Below are 27,526 nucleotides of genomic sequence, written 5' to 3'. Positions count from 1 at the left end.
GTGTAAAGACAAATCAGCTTTTGGATGGACAGTTTCATTAAACCACACGTTCTCAGAAGGCGATGACAGTGCCCCAACTAGGGCAGAAGCTGGTGCTTTGTGTGCTTTATGTTCAAAGCCAAGACACATAGTACCTAAATGTATCAAGAGTAGGCCAATGGAGGGAGGAGGAAGGACAAGTAAGAGCCACACAGCTAGTCACAGAAACACTCACATGTGCAGAGTCACACAGGAGGACTGGAATCCTGCGGATTCCAGATATTAGATTCCTTACAGTTTATCAGATGTTTTTATTTAAATTAAACTCATTAATTTCATATCTCTGAACAAATTATAAAAAGTCATTTTAAAAAAATGCAATGTCCAAAGAAAAAATCTTCCTTGGGGGGCAATAATGATAGGAGATTACAAAACCTATGACGTCTATCAGTTTACATTTTAAATTCTTATTTTTCTTAGTATTTTTAAGGAACAAGAGATTCAGGCTAACTTAATAATATTCCTTTTCCAAAGAGTAAACTATCAAGAAATCAGAACACTATAAATATACAGCATTATATCACACCAAGTACACTTCATCTTTGATAGTAAAAGAGAAACTTAGTGATCTTACATCTCTGAATCAGAAAATAACAAATAAGCTGACCTTCAGTGAGTGCTTCGCCATGTCCCCAGCCTTTCTACGCACTCAGTATCTCTCTTAACCCTCTGCACAACTCTGTGGGCCCTGTGCACCTCACAAATGAGGAAACTGAGGCACAGGGGTGAGAAGACAGCTGTCAAGGTCCCACGCGAGGCCCAGGCTGAAACCACGTGCTCTTGCTCTTGATGCCATCGTATACTCCCGGCTCTGGTTAACTGGGTGTGTGGCCTCACTTCACCTCTCTGTGCTTCTGCTTCCCAAGTGCAAAGGGGACTTGAAGTAATGTCCTCCTATGCTCTCACTGGCTTCTAAACCGAGAAGCTGTTGAGAGCTATCTCTTATTTGTTTTGAGTCCTGATGTTCTATGCAACTCTCACTTGAGATTTCTCTTAATTGACACCAACCAGAAACAACTACCCTGCTCTCAGCAGGAGGCATGAGTCTTGGGTCCCAACTGTCATCCTAGAACATAAGCTGGAGAGACAAGTCCTGAGCAGAGAAGAGCAGGACAGGGCAGAGGCAACGTGGTGTGTGAGCACTGAGCACTTCTCTCTGCAGCTGCCCCTCAGATGAGAGGCAGAATACATCTTAGCACCAGCAGAGAAACAAGGCCTATGGTGGAGCCTGGCAGGGTCAGGGGGTTGGGCCTGAGTCAGGGTACACAAGACAATGAATGAGCAAGACAGCCTGACTGGAAGAAAGAGGGGGACAGTGAGGGTGGGAATCTGGGCAGGTCATGTTAGAGATGCCAGTGAAGCCCACCTGAGGAACACTGACAAAGGGAGCAGGCACGCTGCTCAATGTTCTGGGTAGCGTAGTGTGAAAGATGCGTACTGAATTCAGTTCTTCCAGTGCAAGCAAACTCCTGTTCTAGCCCACATGGAGAAGGGGTGGTGCCCACCACCCATGCCTTGCTCAGCCCCTCGGGCACCCTCTGGCTACTCCCCGCCTGGCATGCAGTAGCCTTCACTCTGCCTGCATGCCCCACTCTTCCTCAAGACCCCCATCCTTCTCAGTGCTCTGCTCGACTCAGAGGCACACGGATCTCAGCACCACTGGGACCCTCCTCTGGTGTGTACGTACCACCATCTCCACACCCAGACTGAGCAGCAGAGGGAGTGAAAAGAATAACTCCTTTATCTGGGGCATTAAGGTATATATACATTAATAAAAGTGAAAAATAAAACTTCTTATTTAAGTATAGCTAAGGAAAGGAGGGTACAGGTAACTGGAAAGCTCGGGTAGAATTAAAATAAACCCTTAGCACTAGAACAGCCCTTCCACTGTGACCAGCAAAGCTCCTTCTCAGGGCAACTATCTCAGAGAGGAAGGCCCTTGCCTAAGGTAAAAGTGAAGGCAGCTGGGCCCAGAGCCTCAGGTCCTGACTGCAGATGACCAGAAGCAGTGGAGGAAAATGTGACAGTGCTTACAGTCATGGGGAGAAGACTTTATAGCAGATGCCAGCTGGACCTAGGGGCACAATTACCTTTAATACAGAACAAGGGCACTTGATACGTTCACAAGCAAACACCCAACTGTTCTTTTCAAGGTCACACAAAAAGTAGCAGCTTTGCACCATGCTCTGGTCTCTGAGCACACCTGGGGGAGGGCCCAGCCCCAGCCCAGGGCACGGTGTTTCTTCATATGTAGGGTTGCCCAGCAATGCTGAACAGTGCCTGTTTCTCAACACCCTTGTCAACCTGTGTGAGCAACTGTGCTGAGCCTTGCCATTGTGACAGGAGAAACAGCATCTTAGTACAGGAGTCCCTGCATTTATGGTATCTTTTCATACATTCCAGGGCGGTGTACAGCTCCTTTCCTGTGAACTCTGCGTGCATGTTTCCCTCATTCTTTTCAGCTTTCTTCCTCTTGCAGCACTTGGGACTGGACTCAGGCCGTGTGCGTGTTGGGCAGGTGCTCTACAACAAAGCTGCACCCCACTCCTTTTCACTTTGAGACAATCATGCTAAATTGGGATCGTCCTGCCTCAGTCTCCTCAGTAACTGGGACTTAGGTATGTGCCACTGTGACTGGCTCGACTCCCCCCGCCCCTTGTCAGTTTTTAGGAATTCTTTACGTGGAAAGGAAGGCAGACCTCTGCAATATGAGGTCCACGATGTCTTCTGACTCTGCTCAGGATGGGTAGATCGTGCAGGCTTTTTTGTTTTTGTTTTACATAATTCATTTATCAGTCTTGTCTTTCACAGTTTAATACTACGCTTAGGTTTGGTTCAATCTAAAATTAAAAATATCCCTCAGAATTTTTTTCTACTCATTTCATGGCTTCATTTTTAAATCTAGATATTTTGCCCATCTGGTACTTATTAAAAACAATCTCTTTCCACAGACAGTCCTTTTAAACCAATTGAGCGTCCTGAGAAGGAAACTGGTTTTAACCTGTAATAACAGAATCCAAAGAAACATGAAATACTATCTGTCCCTCTCACCACTCTGGTGAATGAGAGGGTTAAAAAAAAAGTGTGAATAACTTACTTCAGCATTTACTCCATTTTTTCTTAAATTAACTTATAAGGCAAAAGTTAGTAAATAAGGAAAAATGTAAGTATCTACCTTGTTCATTGTTCTCGGCTGGGGAGTCCTCATGTCGAAGGAAAAATTTCACTTCTTCCCTGCGGGGACCCCACTTCTGCAAGTGCTCGTACATCATGTGGTCAAAGGGTATGGGACGCTCTAGGAGAAAGACCACACTTTACTTACTCCAGAACCACCACGCTAGCCAAAAGTGAAAAGAAACTTAAACAGAGGTATACATGTACACACATACATACACGATAGGATCCAGGGACTGGCTAAGTCCTGGACTTCAATGAGCAACAAGAGAAGTGTGAATGGGAAATAACTGGCAACATGTAAACACAAGAAGGATACATAAAAGCAATTTTGCAACATTAAATACTGAATAATGAAAACATGCTTTTCAGAATATTTATTTATCACAAAACAAGTGTGCCTGCCATTCTTCCAAGAAATGCAACAAACTGTCCACACCATGGTATTCATTAAAATCTTACACCTGGCAATCAGGTATGCAAAGTTTGACCAGGGCACTTCCTGGCAATTCAGATAACATTATTGTGAATGTTTGCCAGTACTTGCAGAGACCAAAATTTAACAAGTTAATAATAAAAATCAAATTCTATAGAACTTCAAATACTTTCAAGTATTTCAATTTTTTTTTTTTAAAGGCAGCTCATACCAGGTGTGGTGGCACATGCCTGTAACTCCAGCTACACAGGAGGCTGAGGCAGGAGGATCTCAATCTTGAGGCCAGCCTCAACGACTTAGGAAAACCATGCCTCAAAATAAAATTTAAAAAGGTCTGAGGCGACCTAAGTCAATTCCAAAACAACAAAAGCCAAATGTTTTCTCTGATATGTGTATGCTAATTCACAATGGCAGGGGGCACTAAGGAAGAACAGAATTACTTTAGATTAGGTCGAGGGGATTGAAGGGAAGGAAGGGGACATGGAGATAGGAAGGATAGTAGAATGACTCAGACATTATAACCCTGTGTACATACATAACTATACAACTGGTGGGATTCTACATGTACAACCAGAAGAATGAGAATTTATACTTCATTATATATGACATATCAAAGTGCTGCTGGCTGTGGTGGCACATGCCTGTAATCCCAGCAGCTCAGGAGGCTGAGACAGGAGGATCGGAGTTCAAAGCCAGTCTCAGCAATGGCGAGGCACTAAGCAACTCAGTGAGACCCTGTCTCTAAATAAAATATAAAATAGGGCTAGGGATGTGGCTCAGTGGTTGAGTGTCCAGTACCCAAAAAAAAAAGTGCATTCTATTGTCATTTATAACTAATTGAAACAAAATTTTTTTTTTTAAAGTAAATAAATAAATAAATAAATAAATAAATAAAAGAACTGAGGATGGGGATGTAGCTTAGTGTTTCCCTAGTATGTTGTGAGGCCCTGAGTTTCATTTCCAATATTGGAAAAACAGTAAAGCTCACTCACAGAACTACTCTCTGTACCAAGGACGGAAGAGCACACACACAGCTGTTAAATTTTAAAGCATCACTTTCACGTTTACAATGCATCACCATTCTCTGTAAACTGTCTCAGGTACTGAGTTCGTTTAAAAAATCTGGGGGGTTTGGCTCTTTCTTAGCCATTTGAAGTACTTCTTTACATTGTGGAAAAACAATAAACCTGGATATTGATTTCACTGATACCTTTTTTATATGTCTTAAAAATTTAAATATAAGCAGTTATCAGTCTTCCAAACGTGTTTTGGCATTTCTTAGCCCTTTGTTCTTGTATATATTTTAGAAGCAGCTTGTCAAGATCTTTTTTTAAAATTTTTAGTTGTATGTGAACACAATATCTTTATTTATTTACTTTTATGTGGTTCTGGTGATCGAACCCAGTGCCTCACATGTGTGAGCCAAGGGGCTGGGGATATAGCTCAGTCGGTAGAGTGCTTGCCTTGCATGCACAAGGCCCTGGGTTCAATCCCCAGCACGGCAAAAAAAAAAAAAAAAAAAAAAAAAACATGTGTGAGCCAAGAGTTCTACCACAGAGTTACAGCCCTAGTCCCAAGATCTTTTTTAAAGGGTAGACTTTTTTTTGGTACTGGGGATTGAACCAGGGGCACTCAACCACTGAACCACATCCCCAGTCCTATTTTGTATTTTATTTAGAGACAGGGTCTCGCTGAGTTGCTTAGGGCCTCACTAAGGTGCTGAGGCTGCCTTTGAACCTCCTGCCTCCACTTCTGGAGCCGCTGGGATTACAGGTGTGTACCACCGTGCCTGGCAAAAGGTAGGCTTTTTACTGAAACCATATTTATTTGTAAGTAAATCTGGGGAGACTTGACATCTTTGTGATACTGAGTTTTCCAGACTATGAACATGATTTTGTCTCCATTTTTTTCACACACCTTGAGTTCTTCAACTAGGTTTTTAACTTTCACCATAGCAGTCTTACACATTGTAATTTATTCCTCTGCACATCACAGATTTTTTGTTTGTTTTACACATGCAATATTATCTTTTAAAAATAATTGTTTTATTCTGAAATAATTTTACACTGATATAAAAAAAAGTGGCCAACACAGCAGAGAGTTCCTATATGCCCTTCATGCACTTTCTCCAAATGTTAACATTCTACTTAGTGATGGTCTGTCTGTCAAAATCAAGAAATTTACACTGGCATGGTAGTGCTAATTAAATTCCAAGCTTTATTTGGATTTCTCCAGTTTTCCACTAAAATGTCCACTTTCCGTTCCAGGAGCTGATCCAGAAAACTTCACTGCAAAGACTCACCATTTTCCCCTGCCCTCCCTCTGTCTATTGCAGTATTTGGTAATTCCTTGGTCCTTTTTTTAAAAAAAATTTTATACCAGGAATTGAACCCAGGGGCACTTTACCACTTAGCCACATTTATTTTTTTATATTTTATTTTGAGACAGGGTCTCACTGAGTTGCCTAGGACCTTGCTAAATTGCTGAGGCTGGCTTTGAACTCACAATCCTCTTGCCTCAGGCTCCGAGCTGCTGGGATTACAGGTGTGTGCCCCTGCACCTGGCTACAGGTCAGGCATTTTTACAACATCTGATGCTTTTCTCACAGTGAGACTGAGTAACCTCATCACACAGTGTCAGGGTACCTGCCGTTGTCCTGACCATCCCTGGTGGTGTTGAGCATAGCAACTGTGGAGGTAGAGTCTGCCAAGACTCTCCCCCAGGGAGCTGCACTTTCCCCTTCCACAAACTGTCCCTGGAAGCAAGCACGGGACAGGATGAGTCCCACCTCCCAGAGCATGGAGTATCTATGTATATTCTTTGAAATTCTCTGTAAGGAAGATTTGTCCCTTTTCCCCATTTGTATATTTATTTATTCAATCATTTATACTGGTATGGACTTACGAATACTTAGTTCATGCTTTGTGTCATAATCCAACACTATGTTCTTTTGTTGCTCCATCTGTTCCAGTTTTGGCCATGGGAGCTCTTCCAGGTTAGCTTGATGTCCTTTTGACTTTTATTTCATTGAGTACTTTCTTACCTCCCAACACAATATGATACGCCAGGTAGATCTTGTTAATTCCACAGTTTCTTTTACCACTATCTATTATATTTTTTTCCACTGATGATTACTGCTATATGCCTATACTAGGAAAACACCTTATTGGGCTTAATGAGGTTTTTGCAGGTTTTTTTTATGTAGACAAAAACATTGCTGACAGATGTGGACAGTTTCAGCTCTTCCTTTTCAACCTCTTCTTTTCCTTATCATGCTGCACTGGACAGAACCTCCAGGTGAAACTCTGAACAGAAACTGAACAATCTGTTGACCTCTTTTTCCTGGCTCTATCAGGTTGTATCTACGGTTCAGAGCCAAGTGTGAATTCTGCTGAAGTCTCAGTTTATTAAGTTAGGGAAGTGCCTTTCTATCCCAACTTACTAATAGTTATTATCATGAGGAATTTGCTTTGATTATACTGAAATGCTGCTATGCCTCTTCTGCCATGTGAAGACACAGCAAGAAAGTACCAACTATGAAGCAGAAAGCCCTCAGCAGACACTAAATCTGCTGGCACCTTGATCTTGGACTTCCCAGCCTCCAGAATTGTGAGCAATAAATTTGCTCCTTATAAATTACCCAATCTCAGGTATTTTGCTACAGCAGCCTAAATAGACTAAGATACAATCAAAGTACCCAGCAACTGATGAATGGATAAACAACTATGTCATACAATGAATATGATTCAGCCATAAAAAAGAAATGAAGTACTGATATATGCTACAACATGGATGAATTCTGAAAACTTGCTCAGTTAAAGAAGTCAGACCCAAAAGGCCACATATTGTACAATTCCACTGACATGAGGTACCCAGAATGGTCAAATACATAGTGTTAGTACAGGACAGTGTTGTCAGAGTGGGGGAGGGGGGGATGTGGAGGCAGAGTTTGATGATCTTTGTACGACACAGTGACTGCACTGAAATGCGCTAAATTAAACACACTGACATGGTCATGTTCACATTATGTGACTTTCATCTCAATTTAAAGATGCAAAAAGGAATTCAAGGAACCTCACCACTGCTGCTTATGCTTAAAAGTGAGGAAGGACACCAGCAGCCCTAAGGCTTAGGGAAACCACCTGGGAGAGTTGCAGCACAGATGTGGACAGTGCTTTCCACCCTTCCAACATAAGACTGTGCCTGGGTCAGTTGGAGAACTTGATGTGTGGACAAGAGAAAGAACTTTCTTTTTTTTTTTTTTTTTTTTTTTTTTTGGTGCTGGGGATCGAACCCAGGGCCTTGTGCTTACAAGGCAAGCACTCTACCGACTGAGCTATCTCCCAGCCCCCAGAAAAAGAACTCTGTGATCTGCAACCTACTCACACATTCAAAGCATGACTTCCTGCTCTACTTCTAGGTATGGTGTAGATTTCCATAGAGAAAGCCCTGCCATTTGGAGACACGTGCCACGCACTGTGAAATGCGACCACTGCCCATGTCTCAACGAGCAGGCAAACTGTGCTGCTGAGGCAACAGTCTGGCTGAAGGTGAAGCCCATGTGCTCAACTCAAGTTCAGCTCAGAATTGAGTACTTGTACAGAAAACAAACAGGTATGAGTTAAATATTAAAGAGGTGGATTTTATTCTATATTTTGTTTCAAAAGTAATACTTTTCATATACAGGCCTATAAAATGATTTTTAAAGTAGATATGTATTTGCCTTTCTAAACAACAAGGTCTACATTTAACCTGATCATGCCACTTAGTTTAGCATAAAATTGTGTCTGAGGCCATATTTTTACTCTTATTGCTTTGGACTATGGTTTTAGGAGCTTTATTTTTGGTTGCTTTACTAATTAACATCACCAATAAATTTTCATGTTTTTTATGTTAATTAAAACCTATATACAACCTTTATTTAATTCTACCAAGTCTAAACTTAATAAAAATTAAATTCCATTTTCTTAATCCAGATACTTAAGAGAAATTTATTGTCTCTAACTATTTTTTTGAATTATAAGAACGGTTTTCTAGGGCTGGGGTTGTGGCTCAGTGGTAGAGCACTTGCTTAGCACAAGTGAGGCACAGGGTTTGATCTTCAGCACCACATAAATATAAATAAATAAAATAAAGGTATTGTGTCCATCTATAACTAAAAATATTCTCAAAAAAAAAAAAAAAAAAAGGAATGGTTGTCCAAACTATTTTCATTTTAAAGTGAAAAAAACCTACCTTAAACATGTCATAAAATATATAACATTCTTCATTAACATCTTGTATTGTGGGAATCTATGATAAAATTTTTAGGCATTCTTGGATAAGGTGAAAAAAATCAAGGAGGAAAAGTAATAAATGGGAAGACAAAAGGTTCTACTACACCACAGATCTGTGTTGGGGTTGACACCTTTGTAGGGCAGGGAACCACAAAAAGAGTAGGATAATAAACTGTCCAAATTAACTCTGTTACAGGATGAGCTCTATTCCACCCTAAATCCATATGTTGAGATCCTACCTCCAGTACCTCAGAATGTGACTGCATTTGCTAATAAGATCTTTAAAAGAGGCAATAAGTTTAAATAAGGTCATCTGGGTAGGTCCTAACCCCATCTAATCCAATGTGACTAGTGTCCTTTAGATGAAGAGAACCACCTGAGGACAGGGAAGAGACACACCTACAAGTCAAGGAGAAAAGAATCCGAAGAAACTAAGCCTGTTGACACCTTGATCTCACACTCTTAGCCTCTGAAATTGTGAAAAAATGTTTGTTTGTTGTGTCAGCTATCCAGTCTATGGTACTTTGCTATGGCAGCCTTAGTAAACTAACATAAGGTTTACAGAGAAATGTTCTCTATTCAGAAGCACTGAAGGGCTGGGCATGGGGTACACAACTATAATCCCAGTGGTTTAGGAGGCTGAGTCAGGAGAATCTCAAGTTCAGTGCCAGCCCAGGAACTTAGTGAGACCCTGTCTCAAAATAAACAAATAAAAAGGGTTGGGGATGTGACTCAGTGGTAAAGCAGCCCCGGGTTCAATTCCCAGTACCAAAAAAACTGGACTAGGGATGGAGCTCAGTGGTAGAGTGCTAGCCTAGCATGTGTGAGGTCCACGGTTCAACCCCCAGCACCAAAACAATAATGACACCCACAGGTGCACTCCCTGTCTCTCACCAGGCAATTCCCTGAACTGCCTCAGGTCTCTCCGTCAAGTTACAACCCTCAATCTTGGACCTCTAGAATCATGAACCAAGATAAACTTCTTAAAAAAAAAAAAAAAAAAAGCATTGATAATTACTACTGTACTACTGTATCTACCACATATTGATCACACTAAGAAGTCATGAGTTACAGTTGTAATAAATTTTTATGCAAGCACTCTATGAAGCCTGAAAATTGCTTTAAGAGTTCCTCCATGTTAAAAAGATTGAGAAAGGGGACTAGGGTAGAGCGCTTGCCTGGAACTTGTGAGGCACTGGGTTCAATGCTCAGCACCACATAAAAATAAACAGGTAAAGAAAGATATTGTGTACATCTACAACTAAAAAAATATTTTTTAAAAAAGGATTGAGGAGCTGGGGTTGTGGCTCAGTGGCACAGCGCTCACCTAGCATGTGTGAGGCATTGGGTTCAATTCTCAGCACCGCATATAAATAATAAAATAAAGGTCTATCAATATCTAAAAAAAAAATTAAAAAAAAAAAGGACTGAGAAAGGCTGGTAGAGCTTCCCCCTCCCTTTGAATTGTATGTATTAGAAAATCTCTTTTTCTTCCTCATTTCACACAGTGACTTGAGTATTTACAATGCTTACAATGAGCTGGGCACTAGGGATATGATGGCAAACAGAGAAGTTCCTGGCTTCAGGAATTTTAGTTCAACAAGAGAGATGAAAGGTACTTTGCTTAATAAATACCATGACAGTACTGGTGCATAGGAGAGAGATAACTAACACCCCCTGAGCTTCAAAGAAGGGATGAGAAGCAAAGAATGAACAGAAGTTAGCCAAGATCCTAGGAAGTGTTCTACACAATGTAAAGAGCATGGCAAATAGTGTGTAGTGACGCTCTGTGCTTCAGACAGTAGTCCTTATCCCTGCGGGAGTAAAAGCAAAGGTTTTGAGATGGACTTGGAGACAAGAATGGCACCAATCAAAGGATTCACACCAGGGAGATAAGCATTTGTGGGTAGCCATGGATCATTTGGGGTCATGACACCCATGCAAAATTTTATTTCTTTCCAAGCTAAGTCAGATAGAAGAGGGAGACAGAAAAGGAACCAGAAGTGACAGAAAGAAAAAGAGCTAAGAGTCTAGAGAAAAGAAACAAGGGTGGAATACTCAGGTTGTAACACAGGTTCCCTAGAAAACATTAATTCTAATTACTAACTGCCCCCCTTCCTATGGCTGTCATCAGGTTTTCAACTGAGGACCTATCCCCTTCCTTATTGTTAAGTAAGAATTCAATGTTTATTAAAGTCAAGTTTCACTCAATGTATCCTTGAAGACTTTTCTCTGACTTCAAAGGATAACATTAAAAGCACCGAACTTTGGGAGAAAATAATTTCATGTCATATTCCTTATAAGGGACTGGTATCTAGAATATATAAAGAACTCTTATCTTAATAACAAAAAGACAAATACCCCACCTGTAATCCTAGATGCTCGGGAGGCTAAGGAAGGAGGATTCAAGTTCCAGGCCAGCCTTGGCAACATAGCAAGAATCTGTCTCCAAATTAAAACTAAAAAGGGCTGTGGGGATAGAGCACAGTGGTAGAGCATTCCTGGGTTCAATACCCATTACCACAAAAAGTATGTAAAGAAGTAAATTAATAAGAAAAAGGAAAAGAAAAAAAGATAAACATCCCAATTTAAAAAGAGACACAAGTTTCCAGGTATGGTGGTATACCTACTTGGACACTGAGGCTGGAGAATAGCAAATATGAGGCCAGCTTAGTGAGACCCTGTCTCAAATAAAAAAGTAAAAGGTTGGGGGTGTAGATCAGTAGAACTCTTGCCTAGCTTGAATGAGGTCCTGGGTTCAATCTCCAGCACCAAAAAAAAAAAAAAAAAAAAAAGGCAAAGGATATGAATGGACATCTATCCAAAGAAGATGTAGAATGACCAAAACAACATGAAAAGATGTTCAACGTAATTAGTCATTAAGGAAATGCAAACCAAAACCACAATGAGGTACCACTTCTTATCCAGTAGGATGGCTGAAACCTAATAGACAATATGAAGAGTTGACAAGAATGTGGAAAAATTAGAACCCTCATACACTGCTGCTGGGAAAGAAATGGTATTTGCTTTGGAAAACAGTCTGGCAGTCCCTGAAAAGGCTAACACTGAATTACTAAGCAAAGTCACTTAGGCCTAGGTATATACCTAAGAGATGTGACAAAAGATCCACACAAAAATCTGTATGTAAAAATTCACAGATCATCATTCATAAAGCGTTCTCCTGAAAATAACTCCAATGTACATCAGCTGAATAACTGCCTATCCAATGGATAAAGAAAATGTAATATATCCATACAGTGGAACATTCAGCCACAAGAAGAAATGAATTACTGATATGTGCTTCAACATGAATGAACCTCAAAAACATTAAGCTGAGTCAACAATCTAAAAAGAACTAATCTAAAAAGATTAAAAAGAATCTAAAAAGAACTGCATATTGTATGATTCTATTTGTATGAAAGGGCTAGAATAGGCAAATCTACAGAAACAGAAAGTACATTAGTGGTTACTGACAGGTGAGGGTGTGTCACTGCTAATGGGTATGGAGTTCCTTTTTTGCTTTTGGTGGCAAGGAAAATAATCTAGAATGAACTGCAGTGATGGTAGCACACTCTGTGAATATAATAAAACCACTGAATTGTATGTTTTAAATGGGTGAACTGTATGATATGCAAATTACATCTCAAAAATGCTGTTTAAAAAAACTTAAAGACTTGATTATCTCTAAGTGTTCTTTAGACACTTCCACTTCGTATCTATCTCATCACTTCCATCCAACGTGGTCCAGTCAATCATTCTCTCACTATCCCAACACAGACACACATGCACAGTACTGTTATCAGGTTCATTGCTTATTGACCAGCATTATTTTTAGAATGTCACTCTTTAATTAAAATCCATACAAATTCCCTCTGCTAAGCAAAGGCCACAGCACTCTGCAGAGCTGAAGGCCTGCATGAACTGCTTTGGCCTCTGCCTGCTGCAACCTTCCCTCTATCCTGGCCTCAGTTGTCTCCGCAGCACACCGTATTTCATTCTCCTCTTTTCTTCATTTGCATTCCTTCTGCTTCCCAGGTAGTGGAATTTGGATAGACAATCCTATCCAAATTCAACTCCTTCTTTAGAGTGCAAACTATTTTGCAGAATTTCTGGTGCTTGCTAATCATATTACCTCCATGGCTCTTCTCTAACCTGCTTGCTGACAATTTTCTTCAATATGAGTCAGGATTTTATCTTTCTCAATTTAGTAATATTTACAGAGTTTCTCATGTGGGAGAAAACAAAACTTTTGCCTTCGCGATATTATCAGAAGGGAAAAGAAGAGTCACTGACCAACTTGGCATGTATTAAAACAGTGAACCCTCAAAAGGACCAGGGAGTTCTCATTTGGTTGGTGGGGAGAGGAAGAGGCACATCTTACACTAAAGCTAGATCTACCCTCTCTGCTTATCTTACATGGCTATGGTAAGAGTCAAATCACACATGGCTTTTTTACAAATACCATTTTGTAAAACCCTACCCCCATGTAAAACAATTGATTTTATATTAATTACTGAATTCCTTATCACCTCATACAACCAACTGACAGTATTCCCATCCTTATAGAAGGTAATACATACCATTTCCCCTCCATACTTCAGCTAAATGACAACTGCCTTCTCCCGGCTCCTTGCAAAATTCTACAACATCTCGACAGGTTGTTTCTGGTGTTATAGGAACTTCTGTTAAAATCTGTTCATTGTTGCTCAAGAACACGGTTAATATCATCTGGAAGAGAAAAGATCAAAGTTACAATTTAGCTTACTTGTTATGAAGAGATTAAGTAAATTTAAAATAATCCCTCTAACACCTCCCCCTTCCCAAATGCCTGCAGGATTACTTTCTGGAAATGGGTAAGCTGACTCTAAAGTTTATGGGGAAAATTTAAGAAAGTAAGATAAATCAGGAAAATCTCCCAAAAGAATAACATTAGCAAAGAGCTAGCACTGCCAGACATTATACAGCTTCAAAACCACATCACAGTAGCACACAAATAGATCAATGGGACAAATTGATCTAACACAGACAGACACAATTCCATACAAAAGATGAAGGAGGTGCCTCAAAATTGAGGGGAAAAAAATGATATAATGAATGATGTTTCAGCAACTAAAATATCCACATTGGAAAAAAATGGATTCATACTATACATCATATGCTAGCAAAAGTTCCTAATAGCTCAAGTACTTAAGATATAAATCACAAAACCATAAAAATCCTATAATGAGGGCTGGGATACAGGTCAGTTGGTAGAGAGCTTGCCTTGCAAGCACAAGGCCCTGCGTTCAATCCCCAGCACTGCAAAAAAAAAAAAAAAAAAAAAAAAAAAAAATTCTATAATGAAACCTAGGTAAATTCATTTGTATATCTTCAGAGTATAGAAGCTCTTCCTGGCCAGGTGCAGTGATGCATGCCTGTAATCTGAGCCAGGAGGATCTCAAGTGCAAGACCAGGCTCAGCAACTTAGTAAGAGTTTGTTTCAAAAGAAATCTTTTTCAGGGGGAAAAAAAAGAAACCTTTTTTTAGAAAGAACTGGGAATGTAGTTCAGTGGTAGAGTGAGTGCCCCTGGGTTAAATCCCTAATATGGGGGGGGGGCCGGGCCGGGGGAAGCTCTTTCCAACTATGACTCAAAATCCAATACCATAAAGATTGATACATTCAAGTATATTAAATATGAGTCTGACAAACTAGGGAAAAATATTATAAATAAGTGGCTCAGGTTGGGGTTGTGGCTCAGTGGTAGAGCACTTGCCTAGCATGTGTGAGGCACTGGGTTTGATTCTCAGCACCACATATAAATAAATTAATAAAATAAAGGTCTATCAACAACAACAAAAAAAAACTGAAAAAAAAAAAAAGTTCTTGTGTACTCTTTAAAAAAAAATTAGTGGGGCTGGGGAGATAGCTCAGTTGGTAGAGTGCTCGCCTCTCAAGCACAAGGCCCTGGGTTCAATCCCCAGCACCACACACACACACACACATACACACACAAAAAGTAGTGGCTCATATTACAAGTAAGTGGCTAATCTCAATAAATAAAGAGTTCCTAAAAATTGATAAAAAGACTAAAAATCCAATTTGTTTAAAAAATTGCAAGGATATATAGTAAAGGAAAAATAAAAGACCCCAAACATAAAAAAACACTACAATGCATTTGAAAAAAAATTAAAAAATAAAAATTGCCAGGTAGATTTCTTAAAAATTCCAAAATTCTACCACTTTGATCTAAGATCTTAAGATATCTTATTGGAAGGGATTTTTTTAAAAAAAACTCCAGATGTAAAATTTAAACCAATTTTTTTCTTTAAAAAAAAATCAGAAAGCATTGCAGATTAGTTCTATTTATTTTTTCATCAAAGTTCAGGTGTCCCAAAACTCCCCTCTCCCTTAAAATCTCTGTTGTCAACTAAATGTAATTTCAGTTAATTGTTAAATGTTTTTCTTAAGAGATGCTCCAATGTCCACATTTTGAGACTGAACATGTTCATATAAATGGTGGGATTGTATGTAACAGTTTAGAGCTGGTTTCCCTGACACCAGTTTCTGGGACTTCACCCCATCTGCCATCATAAAAGGGTCATTTTCTAAATGTAAATAAATCAACAATGTCATTCACTTGCTTAAAACACTCAGGACTCCTGCTGCCTGTTCTGTCACCAAAACATTCTCTCTGGAATATAAACAGGAAACGGGGTTTCTTTTCTTCTTAAGTCTAATGTGATGTTCATGTGAATCTCTAACTTCCCCTCAGAGAATCTCGCGGGGCTTAGATTTCCACTCTGAAAAAAACCTAGAGGACAGGACACACTGCAGAGTCCAAGCTTTCCAGGTCCTACTCCTCTCAACACGGAACTTAACTTCCTCAGTTCCAAAGGAGTTAGTTCTCTCTGGTCATGGTCCCTCTCCCCAAGTCCCTTTCCCCATTGGCTATAAACTCCTATTCGCTCTTCAAAACAGTTCATCGCTACCAACTGCCAACTTTCCTGTACCTCCTCTTCTCTCCAGGGAAGCTACAGGTTCCTGACACTGTGATCTGTAACTCTTCCCAATCCTCCTTACATCACTTCAGTGAGCATTACCATGTCTCTCTTCCCTCTCTAGACCACACCTTCCGAGCAATTCACTAATCTTTAGTTTCCTGTTGCTTAGTCAGTACCTGACACATGATAGGCACACTAAAATCTAGCCAATTTCATGAATGACACAAAAGATAGGACCCCACCATGCCTGAGAAATATGTACACATTAGCAGGGCATGATGTACCCAGTCTACTCAATAAACCTGCATTATCCATCCTTCTTTTAAATACTTTCTCTTTTTTGTGTTCTGGGTCTTAATGAACTAAAGAATCTTCAACACAAATGTCATACTGTGCTGACTCAAGAAGCAGTCTTTGTTCATATTTTAATATCTCTGAAATCACAATATACCATGTAATTGATGGCATGTCACAATTTAATGAATAATAATATGTACAGAACAGAGAGGAAACACAATAGGATTAGGGAACTGAAGAAAACTAAAGGAAAAGAGTAGTATGTTTATCCTTCCTAAAAGATTAATATGTTAAAAATAGAAGATCTGGTTAGCTATAATAGGAAAGGAGAGCTGAGCCTCTACACTGTGAGGGACACGGCATGCTGACGGAGTGCCCTTTACTCCTTTCTGAAACCATTCCTTTGCCCACATCACACAAACACACCTGTTCCTGAGCACCACGGTTCAGCCTGAGGAGGCACCTCCTTGGTGGGACAGCACTCCCATTACACTACCACACTTTTCCTGACTGCATCCTCTACTCTGTGTCTGAGACTCCCAGAGTGAGCTGTGACCCATTACTTCATCTTGAAATCAAATCACCTGAGTGGGTCTTGTTCTGTGCCCCCCGCTTTTTTTTTTTTAATTGAAAAAAGTTTGAAAAACTCAGAACTAGATTCTAAGGCCACAGAGGGGAGGCCTTCTGTTCTCTAACTTGGTGCCTGAGTAGAACACAGGACACACAGAGGTACTCAGAAATGAAGGTCAGGAGGCAAGTGCCCACCAAATAACCATATCAAATGGCCTAAGACACCATACCTTGTCCTTGCTTTCGAGAACATTCAAGCTACATAAGAAAATAGAGGGGCTGGCACTAGTTTAGTGGCAATGTGTTTGCCTAGCATGTGTGAGGCACTGGGTTTAATCTTTAGCACCACCTAAAAATAAAAATGAATAAAATAAAGGCATTCTGTCTGTCTACAACTATTGGAAAAAAAAAAAAAAAAAGAGGGATTTAACCCAGGGCGTTGAGGACATTCCTAGCCCTCCATCTAAGCCTTTAAAAAAACTTTATAAACCTGGCTTTTAAATGATGTTCTTGGTCTATAGAAATAAATAAAAAAAAATACACAAATTAAGAATGTATAAGCCACCTCATACAGTAGCACACACCAGCAACACAGGAGGCAGAAGGAGGAGGATCACAAGCATGAGGCCAGCTTGGGCACCTTAGCAAAACTCTGTCTCAAAACAAAACAAAAAAAAAATTTTAAAGGAGTAGTAGAGCATCCCTGGCTTCAATCCCCAGTACAAACTTAAAAAAAAAAAAAAAAAAAAAATGCACAAGTCCTTAAAAAGTTGGAATTAGCTGGGCACAGTGGCTTACACCTATGACTTGGGAGGCTGAGGCAAGAGGATCCCAAGTGCGAGACCAGTCCCAGCAACTTAGTGAGACCCTGCCTCAAAATAAAAAATAGAAAAGGGCTGGGGATGTGATTCAGTAGTTAAGATCCTGGGCTCAATTCCTGATTAAAAAAAAAAAAAAAGGCTGGACATATCACCTATCCTATAATCAAAAAGACAAACAACCAAGAATGTAAAGAGAGGGCCTACTGAGTGGGAGGAAATCTTCTCCACACACACTTCAGACAGAGCACTCATCTCCAAAGTTTATGAAGAACTTAAAAAACTTTACACTCAAAATACAAAGAACCCGATCAATAAATGGGCTAAGGAAATGGGCAGACATTTCAAAGAAGAAGATATATACAGGTGATCAACAAATACACGAAAAAGTGCTCATCATCTCTAGTAATTAGAGAAGTACAAATTAAAACCACCCTAAGATTTCATCTAACTCCAATCAGAATGGCTATTATCAAGAACACAAGCAAAAATAAGTGTTGGCGTGGATGTGGAGAAAAATGTACACTCATACATTGCTGGTGGAGTTGCAAATTGGTGCAGCCACTCTGGAAAGCAGTATGGAGATTCCCCAGAAAGCTTGGAATGGACCCACCATTTGATCCAGCTATCCCACTCCTCAGTTTATACCCAGAGGATCTAAAATCAGCATACTACAGGGATGCAGCCACATCAATGTTCATAGCAGCTCAGTTCACAATAGCTAGATTGTGGAAACAACCTAGATGCCCTTCAACTGACGAATGGATGAAGAAACTGTGGTATATATACACAATGGAATATTACTCAGCCATAAAGAAGAATAAAATTATGGCATTTGCTGGTAAATAGATGAAGTTGGAAAATCTCATGCTAAGTGAAATAGGCCAAGCCCAAAAAACCAAAGGCTGAATGTTTTCTCTGATAAGTGCATGGCAATATATAATGAGGGGGGTAGCGGGGAGAAGAGAAGAATGGAGGAACTTTGGATGGTGTAGAGGAAAATGGGGTGGGGGACAGAAAGATAGTAGAATGAAACAGACAGTATTATCCTATGTATATGTATGATTACATGAATGGTGTGAATCTACATTGTGTACAACCATAGAAATGAAAAGTTGTACCCATTTGTGTACAATGAATTAAAATGCAGTCCATAAAAATAAAAAAATTTAAATAAAATAAAGAAAATATTGTGAAAAAAGAAAATATTAAAAAATAAAAAGGGCTGGGGATGTGATTCAGTAGTTAAGATCCTGGGTTCAATCCCTGGTACCAAAAAAAAAAAAAAAAAATTGGACCTATCACCTGTCCTATAATCAAAAAGACAAACAACATTGACAAAAATGTGGAAATAAAGGAACTCTTTACCCTGGAGGTGGAACTGTACCACAGTGCCGCCATTTTGACATTTTGAACAAGGGTTCATCAGTTTCTTAGAATGTGAAACACAGACAAACCACAGAGCCTAGCAATCCCAGTCCTAGGTGCCTGCCCTGGAGGAGTAACAACATGTGTCTACACAATATTCATGGCAGCATTGTTCATAATTAAAGGAGGCAACAACCCAAATGTCCATCAACTAAAAGATAAATAAAATGTGGTATATTATACAACAGAATACTGACATTCGGCAATACAAAGCATTGTTGCAGGCCACTCGTGGATGAACTCTGAACACATGCTAAGTTAAAGAAGTCAGACTCACACACAAAAAAAACTCCAAACAAACCCATATATCATTTTGTTTGTATGAAATGTTCAAAGAAGTCAAAGTTGTGAAGATGGAAAGATCAGTGACAATGTGGAACTGGGTGGTAAAGAGGAGTGACAGCAAACAGGCACATAATTTCTCTGGGGGATGACAAATGTTCTAAAATTAGATTGTGATGACAGTTATACAACTCTATAAATTTACTAAAGATCACTGAATTGTTCACTTAAAGTAGGCTAATGTTATGGTGTAAGATCATATCTCAAAAAAGCTGTTTTTTAAAAAGTGGTGTATCTAGCTGGGTGCAGTGGTGTACACCTGAAATCCCAGCAACCCAGGTGGCTGAGGCAGGAAGATCCCAAGTTCAAAGTCAGCCTCAGCAACTCAGTAAGCCCTAAGCAATGTAGTGAGAATGTGACTCAAAATAAAAACAAAACGAAAAGAGCTGGGAATGTTGCTCAGTGGCAAAGCACCTCTGGTTCGAACCTCAATACAAAAAAAAAAAAAAAAAAAAAGTGGGATTTCTAAGACTTCCAGAGAGGGAAATAAGAAGCTCTACTTTTATAGTACAAACAACCCCAGAGTAAGAAACCCACGTTCTCTCCTTAGTTCTGCCACTGATTTTGCTGCAACCATGTTTGGGTCTTGGTTTCTCCACAGGAGTTCAGCAGATAACACAAGTGGCCCTCAGGCTCTTCTGGTCTCGACCACTCAGGTGGAGCTTCAACCATGCCACACCTTCTACTTCTACTGCTACTTCTTAGTAAAAAAAGAACTCAGGGAAAACAAAAAATAATTGAGGAAAAGTAAGATAATAAAAGTGATACCAAATTTTAGTTACTCATCATAACTCCCTTGGTAGGTAGTAAGTATCTCCCAAAAGGAACAGAAAGGGTCTGATAAGGCAGGGATGGAAGGACATCAGGAAGACCCTCCTAGCTTTCCAGTGCGACACCTGCCCCAATATGGGAACTGACACTAAGATCTGTTCCAGGCCTAGTATGTCACAATTCTGTTCCCTGATTGAACATTTTAAGAAAAACTCCTAAGATGTCACCTTAAATGCTTCAATCCCACATCCCTGAATCAGTCTCTCAAAAAGATTGAAAAACATGCACCTGGAGCCCTTACCCACCCACACAGAGCAAGGAAGGTTAAACAAAGGCTTGGCTTGATTCTTTCGTCTCTTATACTACAAACAATATATTAATGCTTTCAACCCTAACTTCAAAATGTACCCCAAATCTGACCACATGTCCCCATTGCTACCACCCTAGCCCAAGCCTCTACCACCCCTCAGACAGGATGTGTGCAAGAGCAACCTCACTGGGTTGTTTTGACTCTTGCCCTTTAGATATCACTTCCTTCAAAACCTTCCCGTGGTTTCCTGCTCTGAGAGAATTCCAAAGTCCTAACTGCTGTCTGCCAGGCCCACATGACCTGCAACACGTACATTCGCGCTGCTCTGACACCACCAATGACCATACTCCTCATTTCCAGACACACAACCTTTTTGCTCTTCCTCCAACAGGGCAAGCCAATGCCTACCTCAGGGCCTGTGCACCTGCTGTCCTGTTGGACAGTTGCTGATATGGCTGGACTACCCTCTTCCTTAAGCACCTTATCAGGGACGTGTTCCCCAACCAAATACCTAAAATTGCAGTGGTACACCAATCTCAGTCCTCTTACCCTCCACACTCGCTGGCTACCACCCACCCAACCTGTTACACACTCACCTGCTTACCCCTGTCTCCTGTCACTACAGCATAAGCTCCCTAAGGGCAGAAATTCCAGTTAATCTACTGCTGTGTCATTAATGCCTGGCACATATTATACACTCAATAAACTCCCCTAATTATATACAAAAATGCCTTTTCATATTATATTTTCTGAATCATGGAAGATAGAGACTTGTCTGCCTTTTCATACATGAAAAGACAACCAATATTTTACCCTTTAATCACTTAGTCCACACGAGAGAGAAAGAAAAAAATCCTGAAAAAAAAAGTCGGTGTGAAAGTCAGATGCCCTGAACAAATCAAGTACATGATATTTAGCAGATTTCACTCATACCCAGACATTCCTCGACAAAGCCTTTCCTCTTTCCACAAGGTGGCACTGCAGGGTAATGGGGGCGGGGGGGGGGTGATTCCCTCCTGCTGCAAATTGGGGGAAAAAGAACTCTAAAGAAGACCTTAAACCCTAAAGTGTGACCCAACCCTCACACTATACCTCATGCTTCAAACCCATAACCCTAAACCCTAATCCATAATCCTAACCCTTACCATATTTCCTAACCATATACCCTAAGTCTTAATATTTAATCCTATCCCCAAACCCACTGGCATTGCTAACCATCTCATCCTGCCCCTCAGACCTCCCCAAGCCTGATACAACCATGTGCCCCTAACCAAACACACAGGCACTCACTCTCCCCTCCCTCCCCCTCTCCCAGAGAAAGGATCAATTAAATATGATTTCCATGATTTGAATTTGGGCTATTTTGGAAAAGAAGAACTGACCTTAGGAAAGTGATAAAAACTCTTTTCTAAATAAATGAGAAGCATAAGACTGCAGAGATACATATTTAACCCTCTTAAGAGAACAGGTATACTATTTTAACCCTCTTAAGAGAACAGGTAAAATATTTTAGGAGCATCTAGTCTAAGTTAAATGGCCATTAAATTAGACCTCCAATAACCATATCAGTTTAGTTCAAGTCACTATCTGCTTTAGTAATTTAACATTTAACATATATTCCATCATATAAAAATTTCCTCTCACTAATTTGAACTGGCACTGTTGCTGGGAATAGAAAGACACACCTTCATCTTATTCACTTAATTCCATCAGTATTTTAAAAAACGCATTTTGAGGCCAGGCACGGTAGCACACATCTGTAATTCCAGTGGTTTGGGAGGCTGAGGCAGGAGGATTACATGTTTGAGGTCAGCCTCAGCAATTTAGCAAGGCCATAATCAACTTGGCAAGACCCAGTCTCAAAATTAAAAAAAAAAAAAAAAGGCTACGGATGGGGCTGAGGCTGCAGTTCAATGGCAGAGACCTTGCCTAGCACATGGGAGGCACTGGGTTTGATCCTTAGCACCACATAAAAATAAACAAATACAATAAAGGCATACTGCCCACCCACAGCTACCAAAAAAATTAAAAAAAAAAAAAAAAAAAAAAAGGGCTGGGGATGTGGTTCAGTGGTTAAGTACCAAGTACCCCTGGGTTCAATCCCTGTTATGTATGTATGTATATATGTATATATGAATAAACAAACAAATAAATAAAATGCATTTTAAGGAAAGCTCCTAAAACCTGTAATAAAGCAGAATTCATGAGGCTTTTCATAATTGCTAGATGTGTCACAACCACAGGGTGTAGAGGTGACAAAGGTGGCTAAATTTAAGCCCCCATTACTCTGCAGTGCCACCTTGTGGAAAGAGGAAAGGCTTTGTCGAGGAATGTCTGGGTATGAGTGAAATCTGCTAAATATCATTAAAGCTTAAAGAATATTCTAGAACATATAAGAAGAGTAGTCTTGGCACCAAGGCTCAGCAGTGTTGGAAATCTCTTCCTGAAGTGACAACTGCTTTACTGACATCCCTACAAATGTTACAGAAGCAGAACAAACACTGAACTTCCAACTGTAGGCAATGACCCACCAGTGCACTGCAAAATCAATTGTGGACCAGCACCAGTTTGTTTTTTAATGAAACATAACAAAGCAACATAAAACAGCATTAAAATAATGAAAAAAAAAAGGCTTCATACTGGGAGAAAATAGTTATAAAATACATATTTAATAAAGGACTTGTATCATAAATATACAAAAAAACTCTTAAAACTCAGAAATATAGAGCCAATTTTTGAAATGGGAAATGATCTGAACAGATTATCTAATCAAAGATGACACAAATATGCATATGTAAAGAACACCCAATATCACAGTCCACTAGGGAACTGCTATCAGAACAAAGAGACACCATGCTCACTATTAGAATGGCCAAAGTCCTCAATGCTGCCACATCAAAGGTGAGAACGGGGCAGAGCAAAAGGAATTCACAGGTGTGGATATGAACTGCCACGGCCACTTTGGAATACAGCTTGATGGTTTCTTACAGAACAAAAAGGACTTTTACCATGTGATCTAGCACCAGTGTTCCTTGATGTTTACCCAGAGGAGTTGAAAACTTATGTCTACACAAAAACCTGCACACTAGTGTTTATAACAGCTGCATTCATAACTGCCAAAACATGGAAGCAGCCAAGATGTCCTCCAATAGGTGCATAACAAACTGGACCATGTAGACAACGGGGTATTATTCAGCAGTAAAAAAGAAATGAGCCGTCAAGTCACACAAGACACAAGGACCCTTAAATGCATGTTGCTAAGTGAAAGGAACCAGGCTAAAAAAGTACTTAGGATTCCAACTACGAGACTCTAGAAAAGCAAAACTATGGAGACAGTAAAAGCACCACTGGCTTCCAGGGTTAGGAGAGAGGGACAGCAGCATAGGCAGACCTTAGGAGACTGGTAGGCAGTGACACTATTCTGCATGACACTAAAATGGCAGCAACATCTCCTTACACAGAAATCTGTCAAAATTCACAGAATTCTACAGCAATAAAAGTGAACCCTGGCATGAGCTACAGGCTTTAGTCAACAAAAATGTACCAATATTGGTTCATCAACAGTAACAAATATCCCACACTAATGCAAGACATTAGCGATATGGAAAGCTGTGAGAAAGGAGGCAGTGGTTGGCAAACTGTACTTTCTGTTCCATTTTTCTGTATGTCTATAGATGGGGAGGGTCTATAGTGTGGGTCATGGTCCAAAGTGTTTGAAAAATACCATGAGGGTCTCATGAAAACTAACAAGACTTCCATAAAAAACAAAAACAAAAACAAAAAAACTAATGAAAAGTCACTGAATTAGAAAAAGTCCATTCCCATCACTATTCTTTGGTGCTCATTCTTGGGCACTGTGCTATATGTACTTTACAAATGCTTAATTCCCACACAAACATTGTGAGATAAGGTACTACTGTTCATTTTACAGATTAGGAAAACAGGCTTGGAGAGGTTAAATAACTTGTCCAAGATCAGTCACTAAGCTAATAAATATCAGAGCCAGGATATAACCCAGTCTTTATACTCCGAAGCTTATGCTCTAAACCACTACTCTGAACTCCTTCAAAATAAAATAAGAGCCATTTGTTCTGGTACATGCCTATAATCCCAGCTACTGGGGAGGCTGAGGCAGAGGATCAAAAGTTTGAGGCCAGCCTGGGCCACTTGGCCAGGTCCTATCTCAAAACAAAACAGTAAGAACTGGGATGTAGCTCAGTGGTAGAGCACTTGTCTAGCACATGCAAGGCCCTGAGTTCAATCTCCAGCACCACAAAATGAAGAAAGAAAACAGAAGACAACAGTTTAGGGGTATAGCTCAGTGGTAGAGCACTTGCCTAGTACACCTGGGTTCAATTCCCAGCACAAGAAGAGGAAAACAAACGTTTTAATAAACACCTTCCAAATATACTCCCCCATTATTTAATAACTTCTCTATTAGCCAAGTTTTACCTAGTGTTGGCATTTAAAACTATCAAATGCGAGGTGAGAACTTTTTAAATTATAATCAGTATGAGGGAATCAGAACAAAGAATCATAGCATTTTTTCTAATTAATTAATTATAAAATTAACTAAAACCACATTAATGTTCTAATCAAATTTTCTTGATTTTTCCAAAAATTTATATTAGGTACACCAACAATTTTCAGAATAAGACTTCCTCTTTCTACCACTGCTTTGTAAAATATAATACTGTTTTGGGAAGGAAGGAGATTAAGACAGGGCCTTGCTATGTTGCCCAGGCTGTTCTCAAACTCTTAAGCTCAGTGATCCTCACCCAACTAGCTGGAACTATTAAGTGTGCACAATCAGGCCCAGCCCTATATGTATTTGCAAAAATATATACTTATCCACTCCTATTTATATGCCCAAGAGAATTAAAAAACATGTTCACACAATACCTTGTACACAATTTTTATAGCACCATTATTCATAACAGCCATTCAACCCAAACTGATGAATGGCTGAACAAAATGTGGTATATCCATAGCAATGGAATATTACTTGATCACAAAAAGGAAGGAAATGAATGTTGTATCACACATTAACTCTGGAAACATTATGCCAAGTGAAAGAAGTCAGGCACGAAAGGTCATACTTCCAATGATCCCATTTACAGGCAATGAGCAGAACAGGCATCCCACCGAGACAGAAGCTCAGTGGTCACCCAGAGCTAGAGGGGATGAGAGATAGGGAGTAAATGCCCATGGGGCAGGATTTCTTTCTGGGGTAATAATACTCTACAACAAGAGAGTGGTGATGGTTACATTGACTCTGTAAATAAACTAAAAAACACTGAATTGTACACTCTGAAAAGGGTGAAATTTATGGCATATAAGTTACATATCAAAAAACATCTAGCTATGCCAGTTATTCAACTATATAATCAGTATTATTTTCTCATTGAAAACAACTTTAAATAAAACACTGTATTATTTCCTTTTATATATATTTCCTCTTCTCTGGTAGTAAACATTTACAGTAGCACAAATCCTATTTTTTCATGTCTGAAAATACCACAAATTCACTAATAATCCTTTTGTCAGCAAGAAAATGGGGCTTAAAACAAAGATAATTAGCAAAATAATGTCTTCAAAGAGCACTTTTATATAATCATGTGTACAGATACACCAAAATCGGAAAACAATTTCCAAGGGAAAAGTAAATCCAACAGCATCCTATCTTTGTATAAATGCCTCCGTCCCATTTTCTCTTTTAGATGGGAGTCAGCTTTTGAAAGCGATGATGCTACTTTGAATTTGCTCACAGAGCTTCAAGCTACTGCTCTCAAAATGTTTTTCATCTTTAGAAAACTAAGCAAAAGTAAAATGTAGAAAACAAAGGGCCAGTGCCTGGAGATTCTCTATGCCATTTACAAAAGGACAGTACTTACACAGATGTCCCTAGGCTTGTGGAATCTCTTCTCAGGCACCAACAGGAGCCAAGATAAGACACTTAATGAAACAAGACAGGTCCCTGTGGTTACTGCAGTGATGGGGGTGAAATCTCAAATAAAAAGGCGAGTTTCAGGGGAGAAAGGGTTGAATTGGCACTGCTCAAAACTGCAAGCAGGACCTAGAAATCACTATCAAAATGAAGGCCAAAATTTGCTAATCTCTATGTCAAGTTTTTTATTTTAAAAGTCTAAACTTGCTTATCAACTTTAAAAGTGAGGCCTGAAAGTTTTAAAATAAGTGCCTACAATAAAAATGTTATGATCATTAAAATCAATTGAGTGTTTAAGAGTACATACAGAACTACAAATTCTATTTTTCTAAATTCTGTTAGTATTGACATACTTTAGGTGCTTAACATCAGAATGAAACTTATACCTAATATTCAAAAGACTTTCATCACCCTTTATGATAAAAAAAAAAAAAACCTCATCCTGAGGACAGAAGAGACTGTCCAAGATCACAAGATAACAAGAACCTAACCCAAGAGCATCTGCTCCAGACTCACATTTCTGCTTCAATAGTTCAGGAATAGAACATGAACACTAGTTCATGGATACCTTAAGACCCAACTAGTCAAGTTCTTCATCTTGACAAAACTGCAGAAAATAAGCTTTATCCAGAAGTGATCAGACAGGAACACAAAAATCAAACCATGAATTCACTTCACACGTATAATGTACATGTACCTTTGGAAATCAAAACGTGATAATAAGAAAGTAAATTGGTAGATATGCATTATTAAATCCAAAGATAAATGTACTTGGCAGCACAGACTGTCTTCAGGCAAGAAACTTCCTACAAAGAAATGAAATGAGCTGGGCATGGTAGTGGACACCTGTAATCCCAATGATTAGGAGGCTGAGACAGGAGGATCACAAGTTTGAGGCTAGCCTCAGCAACTTAGCAAGACTCTGTCTCAGAATAGAAAATAAAATAAAATAAAATAAAATGACTGGGATGTGTTGCAGTGGTAGAGTGCCTCTGGGTTCAATCTCCAGTAACCAAAAAAAAAAAAAAAAGACTAAGAAGAAGAAAAAAAACAGAAACAAGACATGGGAATTCCAGTGTCTTCCCCCTATATACACTCATCCCTTCCTCAGCACCACACAAAAAGTAAACAAATAAA

At 39.6% G+C, this 27,526-nt stretch overlaps 1 protein-coding gene across 3 annotated transcripts in view; it reads right to left on the bottom strand.

Moving 5' to 3' along the window:
• Positions 1–27,526, bottom strand: part of PPP1R13B (protein phosphatase 1 regulatory subunit 13B) — an 87,632-nt gene that overhangs the window by 41,296 nt on the left and 18,810 nt on the right. For all 3 annotated transcript variants that reach the window (XM_079130032.1, XM_079130033.1, XM_079130034.1), the window contains exons 2-3: positions 13,506–13,653; positions 3,215–3,334 (exon numbers count right to left, since the gene is read on the bottom strand). In XM_079130032.1, the coding sequence (XP_078986158.1) occupies positions 3,215–3,334; positions 13,506–13,653 (268 nt within the window). The remainder of the gene's footprint in view (positions 1–3,214; positions 3,335–13,505; positions 13,654–27,526) is intronic.

Source organism: Sciurus vulgaris (genome assembly GCF_902686455.1).
Source record: "Sciurus vulgaris genome assembly, chromosome: 2".
Taxonomy (NCBI): Eukaryota; Metazoa; Chordata; class Mammalia; order Rodentia; family Sciuridae; genus Sciurus; species Sciurus vulgaris.
The sequence above is the reverse complement of the archived record's forward strand: the minus strand, read 5'-3'. Positions and strand labels throughout refer to the sequence as shown.